This window comes from Acinonyx jubatus, chromosome B1 (assembly GCF_027475565.1).
Source record: "Acinonyx jubatus isolate Ajub_Pintada_27869175 chromosome B1, VMU_Ajub_asm_v1.0, whole genome shotgun sequence".
In the NCBI taxonomy this organism is placed as follows: domain Eukaryota; kingdom Metazoa; phylum Chordata; class Mammalia; order Carnivora; family Felidae; genus Acinonyx; species Acinonyx jubatus.
Genome location: NC_069382.1, coordinates 111,224,493 through 111,251,197, shown reverse-complemented (window position 1 = coordinate 111,251,197; position 26,705 = coordinate 111,224,493). Strand labels below are relative to the sequence as shown.

General features: G+C 36.3%; 1 protein-coding gene and 1 long non-coding RNA gene across 9 annotated transcripts in view; one reads left to right on the top strand and one right to left on the bottom strand.

Moving 5' to 3' along the window:
• The window catches only part of SEC24B (SEC24 homolog B, COPII coat complex component), a 99,045-nt gene that overhangs the window by 37,245 nt on the left and 35,095 nt on the right, over window positions 1-26,705 (top strand). For 3 of the 5 annotated variants that reach the window (XR_008296195.1, XM_027062252.2, XM_027062245.2), the window contains exons 4-6: window positions 5,859-5,963; window positions 20,224-20,304; window positions 23,883-24,106. Coding sequence is in view for 4 of the 5 variants with exons in the window: in XM_027062252.2 (XP_026918053.2) it covers window positions 5,859-5,963; window positions 20,224-20,304; window positions 23,883-24,106 (410 nt within the window). In the remaining variant the exon portion in view is untranslated. The remainder of the gene's footprint in view (window positions 1-5,858; window positions 5,964-20,223; window positions 20,305-23,882; window positions 24,107-26,705) is intronic. The other 2 variants (XM_027062264.2, XM_027062256.2) reach the window with 1 other exon arrangement.
• The window catches only part of LOC128314491 (uncharacterized), a 34,965-nt gene continuing 30,962 nt past the window's right edge, over window positions 22,703-26,705 (bottom strand). For 2 of the 4 annotated variants that reach the window (XR_008296201.1, XR_008296203.1), the window contains 2 exons: window positions 23,013-23,083; window positions 22,703-22,893 (listed from right to left, as the gene is read on the bottom strand). This is a non-coding gene — a long non-coding RNA (uncharacterized LOC128314491). The remainder of the gene's footprint in view (window positions 22,894-23,012; window positions 23,084-26,705) is intronic. The other 2 variants (XR_008296202.1, XR_008296204.1) reach the window with 1 other exon arrangement.

Here is a 26,705-nt window from a genome sequence, read left to right as displayed (position 1 = left end):
AAGGCTTTTATTAAAGTAGTGGTTTTCTTTAGACTTTTTTAACGTTTTTAATCTTCTGGGTTACATGTCAGAATTTTTATTGTTGTTAGATTTTATTTTCCAGCTTGTAGATAGATAGTATCATTACTACTTTCATGTAGCAGTTTATAATTTTTTTTTTTAACGTTTATTTATTTTTGAGACAGAGAGAGACAGAGCATGAATGGGGGAGGGGCAGAGAGAGAGGGAGACACAGAATCTGAAACAGGCTCCAGGCTCTGAGCAGTCAGCACAGAGCCCGACGCGGGGCTCAAACTCACGGACCGTGAGATCGTGACCTGAGCCGAAGTTGGACGCTCAACTGAGTGAGCCACCCAGGCGCCCCAGCAGTTTATAATTTTAAAATACCTTTAATTTTTATCACCTCACTCAATCATCAGGTAAAGCAGGCATATCATATTTCATCTTCCTTTTATAAAAGGAAAAATTGAAGGTTAGAAAATTTTAGGTGTGTTCCCCAAAGGCACAAACTCTCTAGGTAGGGGGTGCCAAGACCCCATGTAGGTCCTCTGGCTCCAAACCCAATCCTTGTTTTGCTGAATCACCAGTTATTCAGAGTATTGTGAATTTCATTATACTTTTGCCAATATAACATCTCATCACATCCTTTAAATGAGTTTTTATCAAAAACTTTAAACTGTAATGTAGGTCATTTGTTTTATATATGGCATCACCATATAACCTAATTGGCAAAGGCAGTCCTCATTTTCAAACCAGTGAGACAAATTTCATTCTTTGCCAGAAAATGTGACTTAATTTTTTTAATCCAAGGGAATGTGTTCCTGGAGTTTAAAAGGGGTATCATAAACTCCACTGAGAAATAAATTATAGCATATATATTCTAAGCCAAATTACTAAAAGCAGTCAAATTTAAATGTCAAAGACCAAATATGATTAATGTATCCTTTTTTATGGTAGATTATAAAAATTAGGCAATGAGTTGATAAGCTGTTTTTCATTACCAAATTTGAAATAAAGGAGTGTAACATCTATCTGATATTACACTATTTAAGAATGAGGATTTTCTTGAAAACCATTGTATTCCTATAGTAAATATACGCGTTATGTGTATCAAACTCTGGTATTTGGCGTCTTTAAAATATTTAAATAGGAATCAAGTATAAAAATGAAAAGTAATTCTGTTATTTAATCAGGCATCATGATTAAAATGTTCTCATGTTGGAGTGCCTGGGTGTCTCAGTTGGTACTGACTCGATTTCGGCTCAGGTCATGATTTCACAGTTTGTGAATTCGAGACCCATGTCATGCTCTGTTCTGACAGCTCAGATCCTGCTTGGGATCCTCTCTCTCCCTCTCTCTCTGTCCCTCCCCCGTGCTCTCTTTGTCTCTCCCCCTCTTTCTCTTTCTCAAAAATAAACATTAAAAACAATGTTCCCATGTAATTAATTGAAAAAAGAAAAACATATACCACTAAGTACTAACAGATTTACCCACTAGTAAATATTTTTGTTATTGTTAAAAGGAGGTAGAAATAACTAAATATTGTATAAAATATAAGGAGGTGAGAAGTGATTATAATCATAAATATTTTATGATAAAATAGGTTGTAAAATACTTTATTGAACATTTCATGTTGACTTTGAAAGAAATTATGTAAAATTTTTATCTATGAGTTTTATCCAATATATCTTGAAAAAAAATTGGTCATCCTAGAAAACATTCTACTTGTTTTTAGAAGAATTAACATGGCTAAGAATACTCTTCAGATTGGTGGAAGTTTATTTTTCGTAATGACTTGTTCTGTCCCCTGTCGGGATAAATACTAAGAATAGCTGAAAATAATTGTTTTTAATTAAATATACACAAAAACATGTTTTTTAAAGTTCAATAATAATAATAGCTAATAATTATATAGTATTTAGTATATTTCAGGCATCATTCTAAGCTTTGAAATATATTAATTCACTTAATCCTCACAACAACCACTATCTGAGGTAGTTCTTACCCCCTTTACAGATGATGTAAATGAAAACCAGAGAGGTTAGTAATTTGCCCAGGGAAACACAGCTGGTAATTGATAGAACATAGAATTGAACCCAGAGCCCCTATCTTTATTCAGTGTTCTGCTGCTTGTCTCTTCAGTATTTCTTACTGGTTTTGCTTTGTCCTCATGGTACTCTTTCAAAAGCAGTGGGTTCTTTGGCAGTAGTGCTTGTGAGCTGCACATGTGCAGAATTATTAAATAAATTCATAATTACTCCCACCAATTTACTTTTCACTATTTTTGAATTAAGAATATTCCAGTGAGCCCCAGCCCTATTTCTAACATCTTTCGTCTTTAACCGAAACATGTATGGCAAGATAAAAGAAAATCTGTAGATTGAAGGTGCCTTGATTAATCATTTAAAGAAGGAAGAAGCTTTCCCTTTAGTCCCAGAGACATTTTTATATCTCAGGGCAATGTAAGATTTAGGAGAAGTTAAGGGTATGTGTTTCCTTTGTAAAGTGAGAGAATGGCTGTTAACACAGGCACTTTCTAAGGTGGGTAAGTTTTAGAAAGACTACCATGGAAACTGATTCTCTTAAAGCCATTATTTTGCAGGAACTCTTGGAAAGTTTTAGAGTATGCATATATAGTTTGAAGACCAGCTTAAAGAAAGGTAACAGCCACTCAAAAGTCTGAACTCTTGAATTTAAAAAAGCTAGCTTCCACAAGGGATTTGTTCTCTTCAGACTAATTTTATTTATTCCCAGTGTAGCTGTATCCAGGGAACAGTGAAGATGCCCTTTATTAAGCAGCTCCAAGGATACAGTCTCTTGGAGAGTTTGCCTGAAGGTACTTTAATGTGATAGGTAGTTTAAACTGAATGTCCTTTTTAAGATATTGGGGCACTGTTGGTAACAAAGCTCTTCATCGTGTCAGATTCTATCTATGAAGTGTGTCTTGCCTCTTGGTTTACTAAGATTCATACCTTGAAAGTTTTAAGTAAAACAGTAAGTTGGGATGTAGCATTCCTGCCCCATTTGGCGCAGGTGGAGATGGAGGTGGCGGTGGTTGGAGTGGAAGGTACTCCATGTACATCTCTACAGTGGCTTTCAGGCTGAGCTCTAGAAGACCTTACGTTCTACCACCTCATATATGCAACCTGAGTATCTCATGCATAGGTTCTGGCTCTTAAAGGAGGTCTGAATAAAGGCACTCAGGAAGTTCGCACATATCGTAGATGACTTGGCTGTCAACCCCCTTTTGGCTGTAACTCTCCATTTGTTGCAGTTTGTATGAACTGTACCCAGCCTAGAGCAGGGCTTTAAATAAGGGTTGATTGTTATTCCAGAACTCTTATCATTTCTCTGTGGAGTCACAAAAATATCATATTCTTGTGCCATTAATATTCTCAAGCTTTAAACAAAGTTTACTTGGACAAGCAAAGGAATGCTAAATTCTGAGCATAGTAAGAGTCATAGTTGGGGAAGGACTCAAATCTTGACACTGTCATCTCTAGAATTTCTCAAAAAGGACTGCATCCTTTTTTGAGAAAGTAAAAATTTGAGTATTTTGTGTGACATTCTGTTAATACGGTACATTGACAGCCATAGTATAACCTAAAATGATACATTACTCTATTTTGTCTTATTCATAGGTTTGTTCCAGTTCATTAAGTAGTTCTTTAGATTTTTTTTTAATCGTATAGTCTTCTCATTTGTTTCCAATTAAGCACTGCATATTTTTCCAGTAATAAGTGAATCTGTTAATTCAGTAAATCTAGACAAAGAGAGGAAAATGTTTTATCATGCATATAGGTTTGTGCTTTATTTTGGCTTTTTTGATTAGTTACAGAGTCAACATCCTGCATATTGATTCAGTCATGAAAAGAATGGATTCTCTTCTGATTTTTTCCTGCTTAGTGGCCTGTCTTAGCGCAGTAAACGGATTTTCTTTTTTCTCTTGTTTCTTCTTATTGTATACACACGTATATACTTTTTAAAGTGCAATGCTAATTGCATTTTGAGAAAGTACTTCATTTTTAAAGAAGTTCTTATTAAATTGAAGAATTTATTTTCTGTACTATCTTTTTACTGTTAACTTGTGTTTTATTGCAGACTTCTTAGTATATTTAACCTAAGGTCTAATATTAGTCAAATTTTCATTTTAAATAGGTTTTGTTAGAGGAACAGGCCACTCTGAATTTGGTCTTTCAGGGTGTCAAGTTGATTTCTCAGATAAGTTTGTAATAACTACTGTTTATCTATATTTAAAAGATGTTTCAGCAAAGCCAGCAGATTTTTCTCTGACTTCTTTGGTCCCAGTGAGAAGATCAGAGCTTCACTCATCTGCAGTTTAACCTTTGCTCTCTTCTGAACTCAGATTTTTCTCTTTAATAGCATTTTTCCTATGATAGCCATGAGTTATGTTTATTAACATAACGTGCTAATTTATTTATTTTTTTTCAATATATGAAATTTATTGTCAAATTGGTTTCCATACAACACCCCGTGCTCATCCCAAAAGGTGCCCTCCTCAATACCCATCACCCACCCTCCCCTCCCTCCCACCCCCCATCAACCCTCAGTTTGTTCTCAGTTTTTAAGAGTCTCTTATGCTTTGGCTCTCTCCCACTCTAACCTCTTTTTTTTTTTTTTTCTTCCCCTCCCCCATGGGTTCCTGTTAAGTTTCTCAGGATCCACATAAGAGTAAAACCATATGGTATCTGTCTTTCTCTGTGTGGCTTATTTCACTTAGTATCACACTCTCCAGTTCCATCCACGTTGCTACAAAGGGCCATATTTCATAGCGTGCTAATTTAAAAGGTCACCTGAAAGAAAAAAGACAGCAAGCGTCAGGGGACTACCATGTGAGTTTGATGAGGCATCACTTCATTGTGCTTCCAATATTGTGAAGTGTTCTTAAATATCCACACTGTGTTTCGGTGTCATTTTTTTTTAATCTTTTTTTCAAGTTGAGCTATAAGATTTTCTTTACAAGGATATTATTTTTTATTTTTGTATTTTTAATTGGGATTATTTTATTTTCCCTCTTAAAATTTTGTGGATGTTAGTCTAATTTTACCACATTAATTAAATTATAAAAACACCCAGTCACTGTTTTGGGGAGGGGGGGAGAAGAGTTATATAGTTAAACCCGCTGTGCCTTTTCCACAGAATCTTTCTTCTTGGTGTGTCTTACAAGACCAGTCTTATCCACCTACCTCAGACTTACATGTAGGCAATAGGCTGAAGCTGAGATGATTGGCCATCTCAGAAAATTCACTGTTTTGTAATTGTCACACTTGTAGGACCACAGGTAATTAGCTGTTTTTTTTTTTGAGCATCTGTGAGCAGAGAACTATTCTGAATACAGTTCTTTAACTGTCATTCTTTTTCCGTTACGAGAACTGAGTTACCATCAAGGTGGCATTAACAGAAGGAAGGTATCAAGTATTTGTATGTGTGTTGAATGCTGTATAAATTCATTTGAGTAGAAATGATCACTGCTCACCAAGAATGTGCAGTCCCAAAGGATGTATGCCACAAGGGCCCCAAGGTCAATGAAGGTAAACATGTATGGAGCTCAGTTAAATTTTCAGAGTGTCACTGCAGTTTCCTAAATATTATCAGCGTAATACGTGGTACGTTTTGCACACTTAAACCAGTTATTATAAAAGCTGCTTTTACTAAACTGCTTTGCAGAGATTTTCTAATGGTTCCAGTTTTGATAATAAGTTTGCTAACATTAAAATGCATGCTGGGATGTTCTTTAGAATGTCAGAGTTCTTTCTCACTTTTGATGCAATGTCAAAATTTTATTTCTCATCTTTCCTGTTGGTTTGACTCTTGTGTTTGTGCTTTCCACTTTACAGGCATGCAGTATGGTGACTATGTTAATAATCAAGCTAGCTCCGCACCAACTCCCTTGTCATCAACTTCCGATGATGAGGAAGAGGAGGAGGAGGATGAGGAAGCAGGTCTGCTTTAGCTTTACACCAGTTCTTGATCTTTTCCTACTCAAGCTTTCTTTTTATGTCCACAGTCTGTTAGCCTTTAAAACAAGAGTGTCTGCAGATTTAGCTCAATGAACTTGCTTGGTTTGGGTTATAGAAGGTTGGTTCACTTGAAATGAGGTGTTTTTGCTTGTTTTATTTTTCCTCCTTTGGACATCTCTACCATTTTGTAAGTAACGACACATCTTTCATGATGATAGAGTGCTTTCTTCTTTCAGAAATGCATTTCCTCTCATGTCACATGCCAAAGAATGAATCCTAACTGAAGCTTTTGGCTTATGGATTGCTTTAGCACCCTTTGAGGAATAATGTTTTGTTTTCTGCTCTGCATGCTACCTAAACTAATCAAAATGAACCACATGGACTTTATAATACTGATAGAGAAATTAACAGTGTTTCTTTGAGGTCCTTTTTGGTCCTTCTTGTTATATATTTAGGAGGCCCAAAATTTGTAGTTATGATCTTGCTTCATGAAGTAGTAGTTCATATCTTGGTAGGGGAAGAAGTTGTACATATGATTATGTGTTGCAGCCTGTTGAATATCTTTTTCTGGCTTTGTTGGGTAGAGCACTACTAAACATTAACCAGTTCAGTTCCTCCATTACTCTAACAGTTTAAGACAACCATTAAGGCAGATATTTCAAATTATATATAGCCATGATTCTCCTGTTATTTTTATTATTGAATGGAAGGATTTGCTCTATAAACAGTATGTTTAAACAAAAGTTTATTGGGCGCCTGGGTGGCTCAGTCAGTTGGGTGTCTGACTTCGGGTCAGATCATGATCTCGCGGTCTGTGAGTTCAAGCCCCACGTCGGGCTCTGTGCTGACAGCTCAGAGCCTGGAGCCTGTTTCAGATTCTGTGTCTCCTTCTCTTTCTGACCTTCCCTTATTCACGCTCTGTCTCAAAAATGAATAAACGTTAAAAAAAAAAAATAAATAAAAATAAACAAAAGTTTATTTCCTGTGCATTTTTAAAATATTCAGATCCTGGGGCACCTGAGTGGCTCAGTCGGTTAAGCGTCCGACTTTGGCTCAGGTCATGATCTCACAGTTCGTAAGTTCAAGCCCCACGTCGGAGTCTGTGCTGACAGCTCGGAGCCTGGAGCCTGCTTCAGCTTCTGTGTTTCCCTCTCTGTGTCCATCCCCGGCTTGTGGTCTGTCTCTCTCTGTCTCTCAAAAATAAGTGTTTAAAAAAAATTTTTTTTTAAAAAAAGAGGATTGACTATATTCAAATACTGGTTAAAAAAATATTCAGATCGTTATGCACAATTCGAGGAAGGGTAAAAAATAGAGGGTTACAGTGGGGAGTAATTTTTTTTTACCTTAAATATATAAAATACCCATCTATCTTTTTGGATTTTTAGTAATGTTTAATTTTTAAATAACTTTCTAAAATGTCAACCTTATAGAAACATTGGTAAGAAGAGGAAACGAAATTCCCATATACACTTAAACCATTTTTGCCCCACTTACTTCATAATTCCACATTTTTTCCTGCATCGTTTGAAAGTAAGTTGGAGATATCATATAGTTCCTTATTATAGGAACAATGTCTTACATAACACAATGCAGTTATCAGGATATTAAACACTGGTGCAATATCAGCTACACAGCCCATAGTCACATCTCAACAGTTGTCTCAGTAAGATCGTTTATAGCTATTTTCATGGTCCAGGATCCAATTCAGGGTCATCCATCGAGTTTTGTTGCCATTTCTATTTAGACTCTTACCATCTGAGATAGTCCGTTAACCTTTCTTTTTCTTGACTGACAATTTTGAAGAATATAGGCTAGTTGTTTTGTAGAATGTACCTCACTTTGGGTTTATCTGATGTATCCTTGTGATTAGATTCAAATCATGTATTTAGGCAGGATTACCACTAAAGTAATGTGTTCTTAGTGCATTCCTTTCAAGGCCCATGATGTTGATTTGTTTCCATATTGATGGTGTTAACTTTGATCACTTGATTAAAATGGTGTCTTCCAGGTTTTTCCACAGTAAAGTTACTTCTTTTTCCTCTTGGAGTTAATAAATAATTTGTGGGGAGAGGTGCTGGAGTGGCTCAGTCAGTGAAGCATCTGACTCTTGGTTTCAGCTCAGGTCACGATCTCAGGGTTTTGTGAGTTCAAGCCCCACATCAAGCTCTGTGCTGGCAGCCGGAAGCCTGCCTGAGATTATCTCTCTCCCTCTCTCTTTCTACCCCTTCCCACTTGTGCTATCTTGGTCTCTCTCAAAATAAATAAACTTAAAAAAATTTTTTTTGGCAGGGGCACCTGGGTGGCTCAGTCGGTTGAGTCTCCGACTTCATCTCGGGTCACGATCTTATGGTCAGTGAGTTCAAGCCCTGTGTCGGGCTCTGTGCCGACAGCTCAGAGCCTGGAGCCTGCTTCAGATTCTGTGACTCCTCTCTCTGCCCCTCCCCCCATTCATGCTCTATCTGTCTCTGTCTCAAAAATAAACATTAAAAAAATTTTTAATAAATAATTTCTGGGGAGATTTTTTGATAGCATGTAATGCCCTGTTCTTTACTATAAACTTTCGCTCAGTTTAAGTATTCATTGCTGATTTTCTAATTCCAACATTCCTTCAATATTTATGAGCCAAGGTTTCACTGTAAAGGAGAACTTTTTCTTCTCCCTTGTTGACTTCTTTGGGTTCATATTGATTCATGGATTCTTACTTTATTCACTAGGTAATAATCTATTACAAACATTGGTTATTTTGACAGCACCTTATCCTAGTTTTGGCCCAGTGACAGCTCCTTCAAACTGTCTTTTAAAAATGTTCCCATGGGGTCACCTGGGTGGCTCATTCGGTTAAGCATCTGTCTTTGGCTCAGGTCATGATCTCACGGTTCGTGAGTTCAAGCCCCACGTTGAGCTCTGCTGACACCTCGGAGCCTGGAGTCTGCTTCGGATTCTGTCCCCCTTCTCTCTGCCTCTCCCCTGCTCATGCGCACGCACTCTCATGCGCGCTCTCGCTCGCTCGCTCTCTCTCTCTGTGTCTCTCCCCCTCACTCTTTCGCAGAAATAAACATTAAACAAACAAACAAACAAACAAATAAATAAAAATATTCCCATGAAGGCCACCTGGGTGTCTCAGTCGATTAAGCATCTGACTTTGACTCAGGTCATGAACTGACAGCCTGTGGGTTCCAGCCCCGCATTGGGCTCTGTGGGCACAACTCAGAGTGTGGAGCCTGCTTCAGATTCTGTGTCTCCTTCTCTTTCTCTCTGCCCCTCCCACACTTGTGCTCTATCTCTCTCTCAAAAATAAATATTAAAAAAAAAATTTTTTTTAATGTTTCCATGAGTCGTTAAGCATATATTTTAAGCACATTGAGGTCTCAGTAAGATGTTCCTAGCTCATCTTACATTGCTTCAACCATGGACTGAGAGCTTTTTCTCCAAATAGTCCTATTTTGTTTAGTGGAAAAGGGTATTTTAATGAAACCAAGATCTGATTGTAGTGTGTGGGTATTGCTACTAAATGGATTATTGTTCCCAGGCCCTGAATTATTACTATTTAATGTATATATTATTCAGATCCTCTCATCCTTATTTTGCACATTTCAAAAATGTGTTATTTTGTATAATGTTGTCAGCCTAAATTACTCTCATTTAAAAAAAATCTTTTAAATTCCAGTATAGTTAACTAAATTACTCTCATTTTTATTCTGCTTGCAATTAAGTGCAGTTGTTGAAACTTCTGTTTCCTTAGACTGAAAAAAATTGGGAAATCAAAAAGATTAAGCATTTATGGTTTTTCTCCAATTACCTTATCTTGTTTAACTATTTTTTTTCTTGAGTATATTACAGATTTAAAATTCTGAGTTCTTTTTTTTTAAAGGTTTTATATAAATTCCAGTCAGTTAACATACAGCATAATATTAGTTTCAGGTGTACAATAGTGATTCAGCACGTCTGTACATCACCCTGTGCTCATCACAGCAAATGCACTTTTTAATCCCCATCACTTACTTCACCCATCTTCTCACCCACCTCCCTTCTGGTAACTGTCAGTTTGTTCTCTATAGTTGAGTGTGTTTCTTGGTGTTTGCCCCTTTCCCCCTTTTCTTCCTCTTTGCTCATTTGTTTTGTTTCTTAAATTCCACATATGAGTGAAATCATACGGTATTTGTCTTCTTTCTCTGGTTGACTTACTTCACTTAACATAATATTCCAGCTCCATCCACAGCCTTGCAAATGGCAACATTTCACTCTTTTTTATGGCTGAGGAATATTCCATTGTAGATATTCATATACCACATCTTTATCCATTCATCAATTGATAGTTGGGGCTATTTCCATAATTCGGCTATTGTAGATGATGCTGCTATAAATATCGGGGTGCATGTATCCTTTTGAATTAGTATTTTTGTATTCTTTGGGTAAATACCTAGTAGTGTAATTGCTGGATCTTAGGGTCGTTCTGGTTCTAACTTTTTGAGGAACCTCCATACTGTTTTCCAGAGTGGCCACACCAGAAAAATTTCTGAGTTCTTAACTCATGGCATTTAAACTATAATAATACCTAACATTTTTGAGCACTTACTGTATGCCAGTGCCAGCACTGAAGAGCTAATACGTCTCCCTGGGGTTTTGTGTCAGTTTTTCTAGATTCAAATCCTGACTTTGACCCTTCCTAGATTTGTGACAAGTTTCTTAAACTCATTGAGTCTCAGTTCGTTCATCTGTAAAATGGGAATAACAATACTAATGAGATTACATATGGTTATTTTAAGGGTTGAAGGTTTTCTTTGTAAAGAGCCTAGAACACTATCTGGCAAATGGTAAGGAATCAAAAAGATTAATTGTCATTGCTAACATTGAGATGATGTTTGTTTGTTTGTTTTTAGATAGTGAGTGGGGGAGGGGCAGAGAGAGGGAGAGAATCCCAAGCAGTCCCCATTCTGTCAGCACAGAGCCCAACATGGGGCTCCAACTCACAAACTGCGAGATCATGACCTGAGCCAAGATCAGGAGTTGGATGTTTGACCAACGGAGCCACCCAGGCGCCCTAAGATTATATTTTTATTTCAGTTTATTCTTCTCCACAATCCTGTAAGGCAGAGATAATTGGCTTCATTTTACAAATGAGTTGACTATGATCTGAACAAGCTAAGTAACATTTGTCTCTGGTCCAACAACTACTAAGCAGCAGAGTGGGGAGTCAAACCAAGGCCTCTTTGTCTACACGAAGGTGTGAAAAAGAAAAGGAAAAGAGTCTCTGTCTCCTAGTGAGAACACAAAGCACTGGAGTAGGAAGGAACTAAAGGGCACGTGGCAGTAGTCACTACTCTATTACTTACATATTATCTTCCTCCTGTGCCTTTTTTTTTTTATCATGGAACAAAATAATAAGACTATACCATGGACAGTTTTACTAGAATCCTGGTGTTCTCAATCCATGGTTTGTTAAAAAAGTCATATGTTTGTTGATTGCAAATTAAAGACATGTTTTGAGTAGGAAAGAAAGCAGTCAAGGAAAAATTTGCTTTTTTTTCTTAAAGATTTTATTTTTAAGTAGTCTCTGACACCCAACATGGGGCTGGAACTTAGAACGCTGAGGTCAAGAGTCACATGTTCTGCCAACTGAGCCAGCTGGGCACCCCAGAGATCTTAGCTTTTAAATGAATTTTAGGGGCACCTGGGGACGGGCACTCAGTCAGTTGAGCATCTGACTCTTGATTTCTGCTCAGGCCATATTTTAGGGTCTTGGGATCAAGCCCCACGTTGGGGTCTGTGCTAAGAATGGAGCCTGCTTAAGATTTTCTTTCTTGATAAAATTTAAATGAATGAATGAATTTTAGTTTTATTTTTTTAAATCTCAGTTGCAATAATTTTTTCCTATGTAAAGAGGTAAAAGACAGTGGTTCAAGTTGTTGTGGGGATTACATATAAGTATCTATAATAAAGAGATTTGGAGTGCTCTACTTTTTAAGCATTTCAGTGGTATTCATTCCTTATATTCATAAGATTTTTGTGTGTTTTGTTCACATGGAATTGTTCTCCGATTTTGAAAAAATTTATCAAAGAACAACAAAATATTAATGGGCAGATTTGGAAATCAGTAAAATTCCTCTTTATGGTAAAAGAAACTACTTGTTTAGCTTTTCACTTATTAAAGCTTATGGTTTTCTTGACAACAAGGTTACGCAACAGTCCAGTACAGGAATGTTTTTTTTTAACTTTCGATTTTATAGGAAAACTTTTATTTCAGTTTCAATCTTACATTTACAATCTAATTATATTTTCTAAATGACATGCTATAGGTAGACTTTCTTTTAAAAATTTTCTCACAAAATACACACTAGAAAACTACAATAGGATTTTTACTAGGGGCAGTCATATTTTGTTAGAAGCTCCTAAAAGTTCAGAATTGTTGGAGAATAAACTTTAAAGGAAGCTTGAACAACTAGCAAGCTGTCAGGTTCCCACATGGTTTTATCTTAAATTCTTCTCTTTAGTTTATTTGGTCTCAGGTATTGACTCCTTTAGTTGTTAGTGCTAGAGTGGACCTTCTGTTAGTTTTAGGTACTGTACTGCAGACAGATACTGTCAGACTTGTAACAGTAAGGGATAACAACTTGAAAGTGGGAGTGAAAGGGAATAGCAATGGAATAAAAATGGAGAAGTGAAATAATGTCAAAGAGGGAAGTAACGCAAAGACTAATTCAGACTTTAGGCTGTGCTCAGCCCTGTTCCCTGAAAAGCACTGTCAGTTAATCTTCTGTTACCTGCTATACAAACTCTCAGTCACCTTTCCTCTAGGGAATTTTCAGGTTAGGAAATGGCCAGAGAACAACAGGAAGCTTTCTTACATGGCTCTGGGAATGTGACAGCTTGGTGCTACATTTTGTAAGTGCTATTGGAATAAAACTTTTGATTTTTCATAATGAGTTTTAAGGTCACAGTTCTTGTTTGACTTTCACACAAGCTAATAGTAATTATTCAGTGCTAGGTGCTGCATCAGAGTTAATGATATGTTTATGGTTTGCCTTGGGAATTTTAAAAGATAATGTCGTATTTTGACACAGAATGAGTTCAAGTCGACGCCTATAGATAACAAGACCTTATTGGCCTACTTAGGTCTCACTTCCAAAGAGAATTTTTCTTTTTGTTTATTCAAATATGTAATACAGTATTATTAACTATAGTACTATAGCTGTACATTAGATTTCTAACCGTATTCATCTTATAACTAGAAGTATGTACTCTTTGACCAATTTCTCCCCCCTTTTCCCACCCCTGAAGAGAATCCTTAAAAGGTTCAAATCTGTCTTTCCCTTTATTTGATGTACTATTTTATTATTTTAACAAGTAAATATCTTTTAGCTGAATTCAATACATATGGAACGGATTTTTTAAATTTTATAAATTGAACACATGTCCTGGGTCTCTGAAGGATATAAAAGGATATTCATGCCACAAGAAAAGTATTTGAGGGTTTTCAGTATTCATATACATTTTTTTTAATGTGGTACCTGTTACCTGAATAATTAGCTTGTAAATATCCTGTACATAGATATATGATTGCTATAGCTGTAAACTCCCAACTTTCTGTAAGGTTAGAAGCAGAATATTAGGGGTTCAGTGGGAGGAAATTTGGTACCAGCATCTAGAGTTAAAATTTTAAAGGTACTTTCAAATAGAAATAGTATTCAAGTAGTAATTAGATATCTAGGCTAGCCCCAAATATGATTAAGTGCAATACTAAACATTTGAAAATGCTTTATTTTTTTCCCCAGCCAGCAAATGTATAGTATTTAGTCAATAATATAGAGTATGTGGTATATAAGTGTCTGCAAACTGGACCTATGTAATGTTTAAGAATGTGGACAAGTCCCAAAGCTATTCGTTTAACTAAAGCTAGCTTGTACCCAGAAAGCAGTATTTTGCTTGGTATTATGGTTCCAGAGATTAAGACAGCAGCATAGCCGCCTCCTCAAATATGATAGGAAAGCATATATGATTACAATATATCTTGAAAAGTACATTAATTAGGAGTTGAAAAAATGTCCCACCATAGGAGTAGAAATGATTTTCCATGCACGTATCAGAAAGGTTTTATGGAGGATTTGAAATTTGAAGGATGAGTAGGAATTTGCCATGTGGAAGAACAGAATCTAGGCTAGTGAACCAATATATACGGTGTATAAATGCCAGGAAAGATGGTGTGTTGGGTGCAGAATGAGATCAGTGTGATTGCATCATAAGGTAAAAGAGAAAATGGTATAGGAATAGGAGAGAAATAGAGGTGAAGAGAGCAGGTGGGAGCCACATTTTGTAGTTCCTATTTTGATAAAAGGTACTTCGACTTTATTCTGTAAGATGGTAGGAGAATTGTGAAGGTGCTTTTAAGCATGTTCAGAATGTCAACTTGTAAGTTACATAATGTACCTCTTTAAAAAAAAAAATGCCGCTTTGACTTGTTCTGGCAGTGATGGCATGACCTAAGTAGAATTAATCTAAACATTAAATTTTAGAAAAGTTTGAGTCTTTTAGAAAAGTTGAGTTTGATTTATCCAGATAAACTTTTATCATTGATGAACTTTTTTATCAGTGATAAACTTTTATCATTGCTTTGCTATTTCAACAAGTTCAAAATAGAGATTTGCATTGGTTCTTTTCTTCTGAAAGTGAATTTTAAAGTTTATTTGTTTTGAGAGAGAGTGAGCAAAGGAGAGGCAGAGAAAGAAAGAATCCCAAGCAGGCTCTGCGTTACACGCTGAGCCTGACGTAGGGCTTGATCTCAAAATGGTGAGGCCATGACCTGAGCTGAAATCAAGAGTCAGATGCTTAACTGACTGAGCCACCCAGACACCCCTGAAAGTGAATTTTAAAGTAAACTAGCAGGTTTCAAATTTTTCAATAAATAAAACAGTATTTGTACAAAATTGATACTTTAAAGTTTGTAGATATAGCATTATTATTAAAATTGGCCAAATTTTTAAGCATTAATATTTGATTTGGCATGAAGGAAGATAAGCAGCATAAGTAGTATGTTCCTTAAAGTAATTTGATACGTGTAAGCAATCTTACCTTTCAACTTAATTTTTTTTCAAGAATAATTACTTCTTGATATTTATAAAAGTTTTTCTTGATCAGAGAGAATGCTATGGTATTTTTTTTAACAACAGCTTTATTGAAATACCATAAAGTTCACTCATTTAAATTGTACTATTTGGCAGTTTTATATTAACAAAGTTCTGCAACCATTGCTATGTAATACCAAAACATTTTTTATCACCCCCAAGTAGAAACTTTCTGCCTTTTAGCAGTCACTTCCTGTTCTTAATTCTTGTATGTACACACACACACACACACACACACACACACACACACACGCTTACAGCTCTGGGCAACCACTAATCTACTTTTTGTGTCTAGATTTTTCTATTCTAATATTTCATATAAATAGATTATTTAATATGTGGATTTTTGTGACTGGCTTCTTTCTCTTTAAGGCATGATGTTTTTGGGGTTCATCCATGTTGCACGTATCAATACTTCATTCCTTTTTATTGCTGAATAATATTTAATTGTGTAGATACATCCCATTTTGTTTATTCATTCACAAGCTGATGGACTTTTGGGTTTCCACTTTTTAGCCATATGAATAATGCTGCTGTTAACATTCATGTGCAGCTTTTTGTGGAGGTGTGTGTTCTCATTTCTCATAAGTGGAATTGCCAGGTCATAAGGTAGCTCTGTTTAACCTTCTAGAAACTGTCAAGGTGTTTTCCAACATGACCGTGCCGTTTTCCAGTCTCATGAAGTTTTCAGTGTCTGCACATTCTTGCCAAAACTTGGGATTATCTGTCTTTTCAATTATAGCCATCCTGGTGGATATGAAGTGGCATCTCATTGTTACTCTGATTCTCATTTCCTTAGTGGCTGATGATGTTGAGCATCATTTCATGTATTTATTGGCTCTTTATCTTCTTTGGAGAAATCTCTTTTTAAGCCCTTTACCCATTTTTAATTTGGTTGTGTTTTTATTGTTGAGTTCTAAGAATTCTTTTTATATTCTGGATACTAGACCCTCATCAGATGTATGATTTGCAAATATATTCTCCCATTCTGGGGGTTGTCTCTTTTTTTTTCCCCCATGGTATTGTTTGGAGCCCAAAAGTTTTTAAGTTGATAAAATCCAATTTATTTTTTTCTTTTTGTTGCTTGTGGCTTTAATGCCATATTTAAGAATCCTTTGCCAATCCAACGTCATGAAGATTTACTCCTGTACTCTAAGAGTTGTAGTGCTTACATTTAGGTCTGTGATCCATTTGGAGTTAATTTTAGTGTAAGGTGTAAGGATGGGATGAAAGTCATGTAACATGAAATTAACCATTTTAAAGTGTATCATTCAGTGTCAGTAGTATAACCGCCTCTATCTGATTCTAGCGTTTTGGTTGCTGTGCAGTCACCACTTCTATCTAGTTCTAACTTTGTTAAGGTACTGAATGGATAGAACTAAACTTTCATCCTACCAAAAGGAAAATCTTTTCATCAAGTAGTAACTTCCCAATTTTCACTTCTCTCAGCCCTGGCAGCTGGTCTACTTTGTATCTCTGGAGACTTAACCCATTCTGGATATTTTTTATAAATAGAATCATATAATTGTGACCTTTTGTGTCTCATTTCTTTCATTTAGCATATTTTCAAGGATCATTCACACTGTAGCATGTATCAGTACTTTATTCCTTTGTATAGCTGAAAAATATCCCAGCCATTTTGTTTATCCATTCATCTGTTGATGAATATTTAAGTTTTGGTGTCTTACGGAGGGGAGGGGTGGATTTACTAAACAAAGATTTTATTTTATTATTGAAGAATAGTTAACATACAATGTTATATTAGTTTTAGATGTGCAGCATAGTGATTTGACAATTCTGTACATTACTCAGTGCTCATTGCAATAAATGTAGTCACTGTGTGTCACCATACAGTGTTATTACAGTATTATCGATTATATTCCCTATGTTGTATTTTCATCGCCATGGCTGATTTTATTTTGTAACTGGAAGTTTGTACCTCTTAATCACTTTCACCTATCTTACCCATACCCCTACCTGCCTCCCCTCTGGCAACCAACAGTTTGTTCTTTGTAGTTAAGAGTCTGTTTTCTTGGGGCGCCTGGGTGGCTCAGTCAGTTAAGCGTCCGACTTCGGCCCAGGTCACGATCTCACGGTTTGTGAGTTCGAGCCCCACATCGGGCTCTGTGCTGACAGCTCAGAGCCTGGAGCCTGCTTCAGATTGTGTGTCTCCCTCTCTCTCTGTTCCTCCCCTGCTCATGCACTCACACTCTCTCTCTCAAAAATAAATAAACATTAAAAAAATTTTTTAAAGTGTTTTCTTGTTTATGTGTTCACTTGTTTTCTAGATTCTACATCTAAGTAGAATCATATGCCGTTTATTCTCTGATTTATTTTACTTAGCATAATACCCTCTAGATCCATCCATGTTATAGCACATGGCAAGATGTCATTCTTTTTTATGACTGACTAATATTCTTGTGCGTGTGAGTGTGTGTGTGTGTGTGTGTGTGTGTGTGTGTGTGTGTGTATGTATGTATGTATGTGGTGACATCTTCTTTACCCATTCATCTATCAGTGGACATTTGGGTTGCTTCTGTATCTTGGCTATTATAAATAATGCTGCAGTGAACATAGGGATGCATATATCTTTTCAAATTAGCTTTTTGGTTTTGGGGGGTAAATACCCAGTAGTGGAATTTTTGGATTGTATGGTATTTTGGGGTTTTTCTTGAAGAACCTCCATACTGTTTTCCATACTGGCTGTACCAATTTACATTCCCACCAACAGTGCGTGAGGGTTATGTCTCCTTCACATCATGACCAACACCTTTTTTTTTTTTAATGTTTATTTTTGAGAGAGAAACAAAGAGCATGAGCAGGGAAGGGGCAGAGAGAGGGGGAGACACAGAATCTGAAGCAGACTCCAGGCTCTGAGCTGTCAGCACAGAGCCCCACATAGGCTCTGTGGGGCTCAAGAACTCAAGAACCGCGAGATCATGACCTGAGCCGAAGTCAGAGGCCCAACTGACTGAGCCACCCAAGTGCCCCTGACCAACACTTTTTGTTTCTTGTGTTTTTGATACTAGCTAGTCATTCTGACTAGTATGAGGTGATATCTCATTGTGGTTTTGATACGCATTTCCCAGCTGATTAGTGATGTTGAGCGTCTTTTCATGTGTCTGTTAGCCATCGGTATGTCTTCTCTGGAAAAAATGCCTATTCCAGACCTCTGCCCATTTTTTAATCAGACTGTTTTTTGATGTTGAGTTTTTATGAGTCCTTTATATAATATTAGCCCTTTACCAGATATAGGATATACAAATATCTTTTCCATTCAATACTTTGCCTTTTTGTTTTGTTAATGGTTTCCTTTGCTATGTGAAAGCTTTTTATTTTGATGTAGTCCCAGTAGTTTATTTTTCCTTTGTTTCCCTTGCCTGAGGAAACATATCCATAAATAAATTGCTAAGGCCACTGTCTAAGAGATTACTGCCTGCATTTTTAATTTAGGAGTTTGATGATTTCGGGTCTCACATTTAGATCTTTAATCCATTTTAAGTTTATTTTTGTGTATGGTGTAAGAAAGTGGTCCAGTTTCATTCTTTTGCATGTAGCTGTCCACTTCTCCCAGCACCATTTATTAAGATGTATATTCTTGGTTTTTTGGTCATAGATTCATGGGTCCTATAAGCGTGGGTTTATTTCTGAGCTCTCTACCCAGTTGCATACATCCGTGTGTCTGTTTTTGTGCCAATACCGTACTATTTTTATCAGTATAGCTTTGTAATATATCTTGAAACCTGGGATTGTGATACCTCCAGGCCTGTTCTTCTTTCTTAAGATTGTTTTGGCTATTTGATGTCTTTGTGGTTCCATAGATATTTTCAGATTGTTTGTTCTAGTTCTGTGAAAAATGCCGTTGGTATTTTGAAAGGGATTGCACTGAATATTGTTTTGGGTACTGGTGTATTGTTTTTTAATATTTTACTTTCAAACTTTTCAAAACGACCTTATATATCAGCATTCTTTTTTAGTTGTATATTTACAAACACAAAGAACAAAAGGAAGAGCCATCATTTCCCATTCTTAAGAATGACACATATATGCATCCATTTTCTATTTATCACAAAGCATTTAGTAAACATTAGTATCTTCTACCTATTACTTATTTTATAGCCCTTATATTTTCTCAGTTCATATTCACCATCTCATTTAAGCCTCACAGGAACATTAAGAAGCACACATGTAGGGCATTTTTTAAATTGTTCCCATTTTGCAGAAGAGAGTATTAGTACTGACAATTGTCACTTACCCTAAGTTATATAGCAAGTAAAGAACAGAGTCTAAGTAACTTCAGTCTTTTGCCTCTAAATCATGTTTTTTGCTGATAATAAAATGTTCCTTTGCAAAAAGCTTTAGCCATTATGCCCTGAGTCAGTATACCTAATTCTCATGGCACCTAAAATTATTCAATGAAAGATAATTATGCATACCTGTTCTTTTTATATCGCAGTTGAAAATTAACCTAAAATGCAGTTTAAACCCCCGTTATAATATTGGTGGTAAGAACTAGGGATCACCTCTCTACCAGATATTTGTCTTAGAGTGAAAGAGCCCAAGATCTCTAATACAAGAGAGGGACCATGTGAATTTCAGTTTTATTCATCAGTATATACTCTTGCATATCGCCCTATGATAACTGTAGGCTCAGAATATTTATTGAGTGGATGAATGAAATAAATATATTGTTTATTTTATCCATGTGACCTATCACTAAGTCTCATAAATTGCCACTGATGGTTCCTGTTAATCTCACAGATTTTTATTCTCCAATCTGGAGATATATAAACTAAGGCATAGAAATGCTTGGTAACATGTGAGGTAACAACCAAGCCATAGACTCCTCTTCTAGGAGGTTCCATACAGCTGTGCTGCCTTATAAAAGTCATTAAAATTGATTAAATTTTGTTCCACTTGTCAGCTCCATATTCTCCCCACTCTTATTAACATAAGTTTATATATGATTTTTAAATGTCATGAAACATCAGTCACTTTTAGCGTTTACTAGACTCAGGAATTTTCCTAGTTCGGCAAAACACCCTTTTCAACATTGCCAAAGGCTGCTTGCTCTAAGATACGTTGTCCCGTTAAACTTAGTAGATGTTTTGGTTTCCTTTCAGGTGTTGACAGCTCTTCTACCACAAGCAGTGCTTCTCCAGTGCCCAACAGTTACGACGCCCTGGAAGGAGGCAGCTACCCAGGTAGTTTATTTTGTGCTTATTTGATGCTGACTGAAAACATTACTGACCATCAGTTGTTTCCAGACATCAACATATATTACACATAATTAGCGGGCTATGTTTTTAACAGAACAACGAGACATTTTCTCATACTTTCAGCCCTAATTTAGTAGTTTTAATGGTCCTATAACAACTACAAGTGTTGTTTCTGGGAGGCCTAAGAAAATTTATTATTTTATTTTTGTTATGCTCTTTATCTTTTTCCTCTTTCTAAAAGTCTTTTAATACTTTAAGTATTAAAGTATTAAATGCTAAGTAACTTTTAATACTAAGTAATTTTCCTCTTCCCTTTTTTATGCTAATAACTTCTTAAGTAAATTTTATATTTCTGTTCTCATGCTTAGGTCCTTGAATTCCTTCCAACTAGCCTCTGAATATAAATAGTCTTTGACTCTTTACTCCCCCTATGGCTCCTGGCTGCCTCCACCAGGTAAATAGATTAACCACTTGGGGCTAGATTTTGGAGGCATTACTTTTAACCATATCTAGAAATAACTTTGGTCATTACAAAGGAATAGGAGTGGTGGATGGTTTTTTAAAAAATGCAAGCATAGGTTTTATAATTATTAGTCATTTCATTATAATGTCTTGTATTGTGAAATTCCTTTTCTGTCTGTCTCTTACATCATATCTGACTTCTCTCTTTCTCACTTTTTCTAATGATTTGAAACATTAGGACTAACAGGACAAGTAATTTTGCTCTTTTCTTTACTTCTTACCACTTTGGTAATAATCCAAGATGGAGCTTAATTTAGGTTGGAGCATGCTGGACTTAACATACTATCTTGCTATCACTATCCTACAGATTGTTAGAAAACTTTCATCTTCTCAGCTTAATATAGAGTTCCTTTTTAGTATTTCAAGAATACTCCAGTAAGCTACTCGGTCTTTTGTGAGTAGGGATTTTTTTTTTTTTCCCTAGGCATGCACATGTGTCTAAGAAATTATGGACCATTCCAAAAACATTCACCATTATCAAAATATTTTAAAAGAGTAAATTTGCTCACTATAAGGCGAATACTATATGTAGGATCACTATATTGTATACTTGAAACTAATATAACACTGTATATTAACTATACTGGAATTTTTTTTAACTTTCTATTTAAAAAAATTTTAAGATGAGTAACTATATAATATTTCATAAGCTTCAAATTAACCTAAAAAAATTAACCTGATTATGAAATGCCAAATGTGGTTTAATAAAAGGTCATGGCCTTGGAGTTTGACTTTGCTTTGTCTGTCTATATTCATTTCCTCAACAATTTTTTTTTTTTTAATTTTAATGTTTATTTTGAGAGAGAGAGCGAGAGAGAGCGCGTGCAAATGCGGGGAGAGGCAGAGAGAAAGATGAGACAGAATCCCAAGCAGGCTCTGTACTGTCAGCACAGAGCCTGACTCACGGCTTGATCCTACAAACCATGAGATCATGACCTGATCTCTGAGCCACCCAGGACTGGCTGAGCCACTGGCTGAGCCACTGACTGAGCCACCCAGGCACCCCTTTTATTAACCAGTCTTAATCTTATTATGAACTGTGCTTTGACATAAGTGGGTGAACTTGGGCAAGTTTTCTAGCTGTTTATACTGCACCAAAATTAAAGATGTGAACATTTGTAAGAAAATGTATTGAAAATACTATATGTCAGATACTAGGATAGATCTTAGTACTATAGAAATATATAGTTTTACCTCCTCCCTTTCCTAAAGAAGAGGAGAAGTCTTAGACCTCCATGTTTAGGAATCCAGTTTTTTATTTCTTAGGCTGATGACTGTTACCATGTTAAACGACTGTTCTACTTATATTCCCTGTGAGGAAGGATAAGCAGGACATGACACTACATAAATGCTCTTGTTCTATTAAGAAATCTGGGAGGTTAGCAGAAAGCCAGTAAGCCAGCCCTTGCCTCATTAGCACAAGACGATACAAGAATATCTAGGAACATATCTTCAAAATGCAAGCCAAGAGATACTGTCAGTAGAAAGATAAGAGTCTTCAAGAGTCTTCAAAGAAAAAATATTATTAAATCACATGCTTTTAAGAGCATATTTTTTGCAGAATCTGGTTGCTGGTGAACAATGTAATTTTTATAGGAAAAAAGAGTAAAATTCATGTATGCTATATAGATTTTACTTTAAAATAAGACTTAACCGTATAGCAGCATGTTAATAATGGCATGTGTAGTAGAGTAATTTTTAGGGTTTCTTGTTATTTTTGTCTTTGATGATTAAATTTTCTGCAGTTTTTTCTCAGTGTGACTCAAATTTTAGTTTTTGTTTTGAATTTAAATAAAGAAGAACATGTATTCACTAAATTTTATTTGGCATCTATTATATACCAAATATTGTTTTAGGAGCTGGACACTATTCTGTACATTGTCTTTCATACTTGTACAGTTTGCTTCTGCAAATAATACAGACTTCTAAGGGATTATGGAAATATCTACCCTTTCCATGGACTTTTTAAATAATGGCAGGGTCAAATAAAAGAGTGGGTGATACCCTTTTTATTGCTTTGTTCTTTTTTCTGCTTCTTAGCCCCAATTCCTGCTGAGAGAATAAAAGTAAAAATAATTGTATCATAATGTATTCATTTATAGTATAGTACATTTATATATTTTATATGATATATAGTATATTTTATATTTGTATAAATATGAAGGTCATACCTGTTAGAAATACCAACTGAAGTATTTGTCAGTGAAATGATAGGAAATACGGGGTTTTCTTCTGAATACTTCTGTAAAAAAAAAGATAGGGTGTAAACACTATATTGTATACTTGAAACTAATTTAAAAACACTTTTCTGGGGCACCTGGGTGGCTCAGTCGGTTAAGCGTCCGACTTCGGCTCAGGTCATGATCTCGCGGTCCGTGAGTTCAAGCCCTGCGTCAGGCTCTGTGCTGACGGCTCAGAGCCTGGAGCCTGTTTCAGATTCTGTGTCTCCCTCTCTCTCTGACCCTCCCCCGTTCCTGCTCTGTCTCTCTCTGTCTCAAAAATAAACGTTAAAAAAAAAATAAAAAAAAAACCACTTTTCTAATGAATGCAATAAAAAAAAAAAACCAGGATGAGAATACATGAAATAAGATTAACAAACCACTGGCAGCTATTAAAGCTGAGTGAAGAGGTATAGGGTTCATAATTCTGTTCTATTTCTGTGGATATTTGCAATTTCTCAAAATAAAAAGTTTAAAAAGGCAGGGGTTGGGTGGGTCCCTGGGTGGCTCATTCAGTTAAGCATCCGACTTTGGCTCCAGTCATGATGTCTCAGTTCACAAGTTCAAGCCCCGCATCAGGCTCTGTGCTGACAGCTCAGAGCCTGGAGCCTGCTTCAGATTCTGTGTCTCCCTCTCTCTCTCTCTGCCCCTCCCCCACTCACGCTCTGTCTCTCTCTCTCTCTCAAAAATAAATAAAAACATTAAAAAAAATTTTTTTTAAGTTTAAAAAAGGGAAATGCCAAAGATTATAGCTTGCCCAGGAGCCAAGTCTTTATAGAATCCCGATTTGCAGTGCTAACATAATGTTTTTCCCTCTGTTAGATATGCTTTCTTCATCAGCAAGCAGTCCTGCTCCTGATCCTGCTCCTGAACCTGACCCTGCTCCAGCTTCAGCTCCTACTGCTCCTCAGCCTTCAAAAATGGCTAAGCCATTTGGGTATGGCTATCCAACTCTTCAGCCTGGTTATCAGAATGCTACAGCACCACTTAATTCTGGAGTACCTCCCAGTAGCCCAGTGTATTCTGGATTCCAGCAGTATGCTCAAGTATGTATAAACTTGACATTGCATTTCTGGGGTGCATGGGTGGCTGAGTCGGTTAAGCATCTGAGTCCTGATTTCAGCTCAGGTCATGATCTCACAGTTCATGGGATCGAGTTTCACGTTGGGTTTTGCACTGACAGCTCAGAGCCTGCTTCGGATTCTCTTTCTCTCTCTCTCTCTCTCTCTCTCTGTCTCTCTCTCTCTCTCAAAATAAACAAACATTTTAAAAAAAGACATTGCATTTCTAAAATCATGAAACTTATCAATTCTAACAAATACTCGGTGATTCAGATGGATCATAGGTGCAAATACTGATAAGCCTAGATCAAAAATACATAGAATTTGGTTCTAGTTGTGTGTGTGTGTTTGTGTTTGTGTGTACATAGATAGAGATAAAAGGAAATATAAATACCAGATTTTTAAAGAGATTATATCTGGATCAGGATATTAGCTATGATTTTTCTGGCCCTCGTGGTACTTCCATTTTTTAGAGTCTTGCAATGTGCTGGTAATGATTTTATAATAAAGTAAGTGTTAAGTTTTTTAAAATTCTGTATTACCAAGCTGGCTTTTTCCTCAAAAAAAAAAAAAAAATGACATGGTATAAATATGATTTGGAAGTTTGGTTCCAATTCTTAGATTAAAGAAATCTTAGGCTGCCTGGGTGTCTCAGTCGATTAAGTGTTCTACTTAGTTCAGGTCATGATCTTGTGATTTGTGGGTTCGAGCCTCACAAAGGGCTCTGTGCTGATATCTCAGAGCCTGAAGCCGACTTTGGATTTGGATTGTGTGTCTCCCTCGCTCTCTGCCCCTCCCCTGCTCATGCTCCCTCTCTATCTCAAAAATAAACATTAAAAAAAAATCTTCATAACATGACACATAACTGGTGACAGCCTCCATATACATAAATGCTAATCAGTAGTTATGTTTATTATTAAGTACTGCTGTGACCCATTCTGATATGACCTTTTTTTGAAGACACCTCTTAAATGCCATATCAATTTAATAATACAGAATAGTAAGTATCTTACATTTATATTTATTAAGAAAGTAAAATATACGGTAACAACTGAAATGGCAAAAGCATTCTACTTATAATGAAAAAACTGCTCGTAGTAGACTAATCTTAGAGAAATTTCATCTTATGGTCCACTAAGAATAAAAATTAGAGGGAGGGGCACCTGGGTGGCTCTGTCGGTTGAGCATCCGACTCTTGATTTCAGCTCGGGCCATGATCCCAGGGTCACAGGACCAAGCCCTGCGTGTTGGCTCCTTGCTGAGCATGGAGCCTGCTTAAGACTCCCTCCCTCCCTCCCTCCCTCCACCTCCTCCCCCCACCTCCTCCCCCTCCCCCTCCCTCCCTCTCTCTCTCTCTCTCTCTCTCTCTCTCTCTCTCTCTCTCTCTCTCTCAAAAACCAAAATTTAAAAAAATAGAGGAAATAGGACAATCATGTTTCTGGAATTTAATCTTAGCATTAAGGCACAAAAGGAATAAAGATACTGGGAGAGGCACTGAAGAAATGTGGTTAGTTGATACACATTTTTCTGCCTTCTGTTCTGTTAGAGTTTCTTTATGACTCTAATGTCATATGAAACACTTTTTAAATCATTATTTTCTGACTCTTGTGCTTTAGACAGATTGCTTTTGGGGGTCATAATATATAATGTGTTTCTACGTTTTAATGAGACGAAAACCAAGTTTAAAGAAAGGATCTGGTTCTTAGAGGAAGTTTTAGGCACAGAAAAAAAAATTGTAGTGGTATTCCACAGTGACAAAGGAAAAGGTTCTTTGACCAAATCTGGCCTCCTGCCCATTTCTGCAAATAAACTTTATTGGAATAGAGCCACAATCATTCTTTTATGTATTATCTATGACAATTTTGCACCACAGTGGTAGAGTTGAATAGTTGCAAAAGAGATATGCATCTCTTAAAGTTTTTAAATATTTACTACCTGACTCTCTACAGAAAAAGTTTGCTGACCCTTGACATAGAGAATGGACAACATTCTTTTCCCATTTTATTTAGGAGGTTATTTTGGAAGTTAAGAGATTGTCCTTGGAATAAAAGTGAAAATTAATATTTATTATACTAGATTTTTAAAAATAACTTCATTCTATTCTGTGACCCCAGTCCTTTTTATACTCTAGTTCCAGTGCAAGGATCACAGGAGTTTGAATGAAGGGGACAGAGGCAGACTAAAAAGTAACTTGGGTGGCTCAGGTTGGGCATCCGACTTGATTTCAAGGTCAGGTCATGATCTCACAGTTTGTGGGGTCCCTGTGTCAAGCTCTGCGTCAGGCTCTGCACTGACAGTACGGAGCCTGCTTGAGATTCTCTCTCTCTCTCCATCTCTGCCCCTCTCCACATGCACGCACACGCTCTCTCTCTCAAAAATAAATAAACATTTTAAATAAAAAATAAAAAGTAACTTGGATTATTAAATCATGGGGGAAATGAGCATCACAAAGCCAAAGCTTTAGACTTTATACTGTTAGAAATCATTCACTCCTACCTTTCATTTTTTAAAACTTTTTATTGAACTATAATCTATATTACATTTATGTACAGGTATATAAATCAACATCATACAGTTTGATACA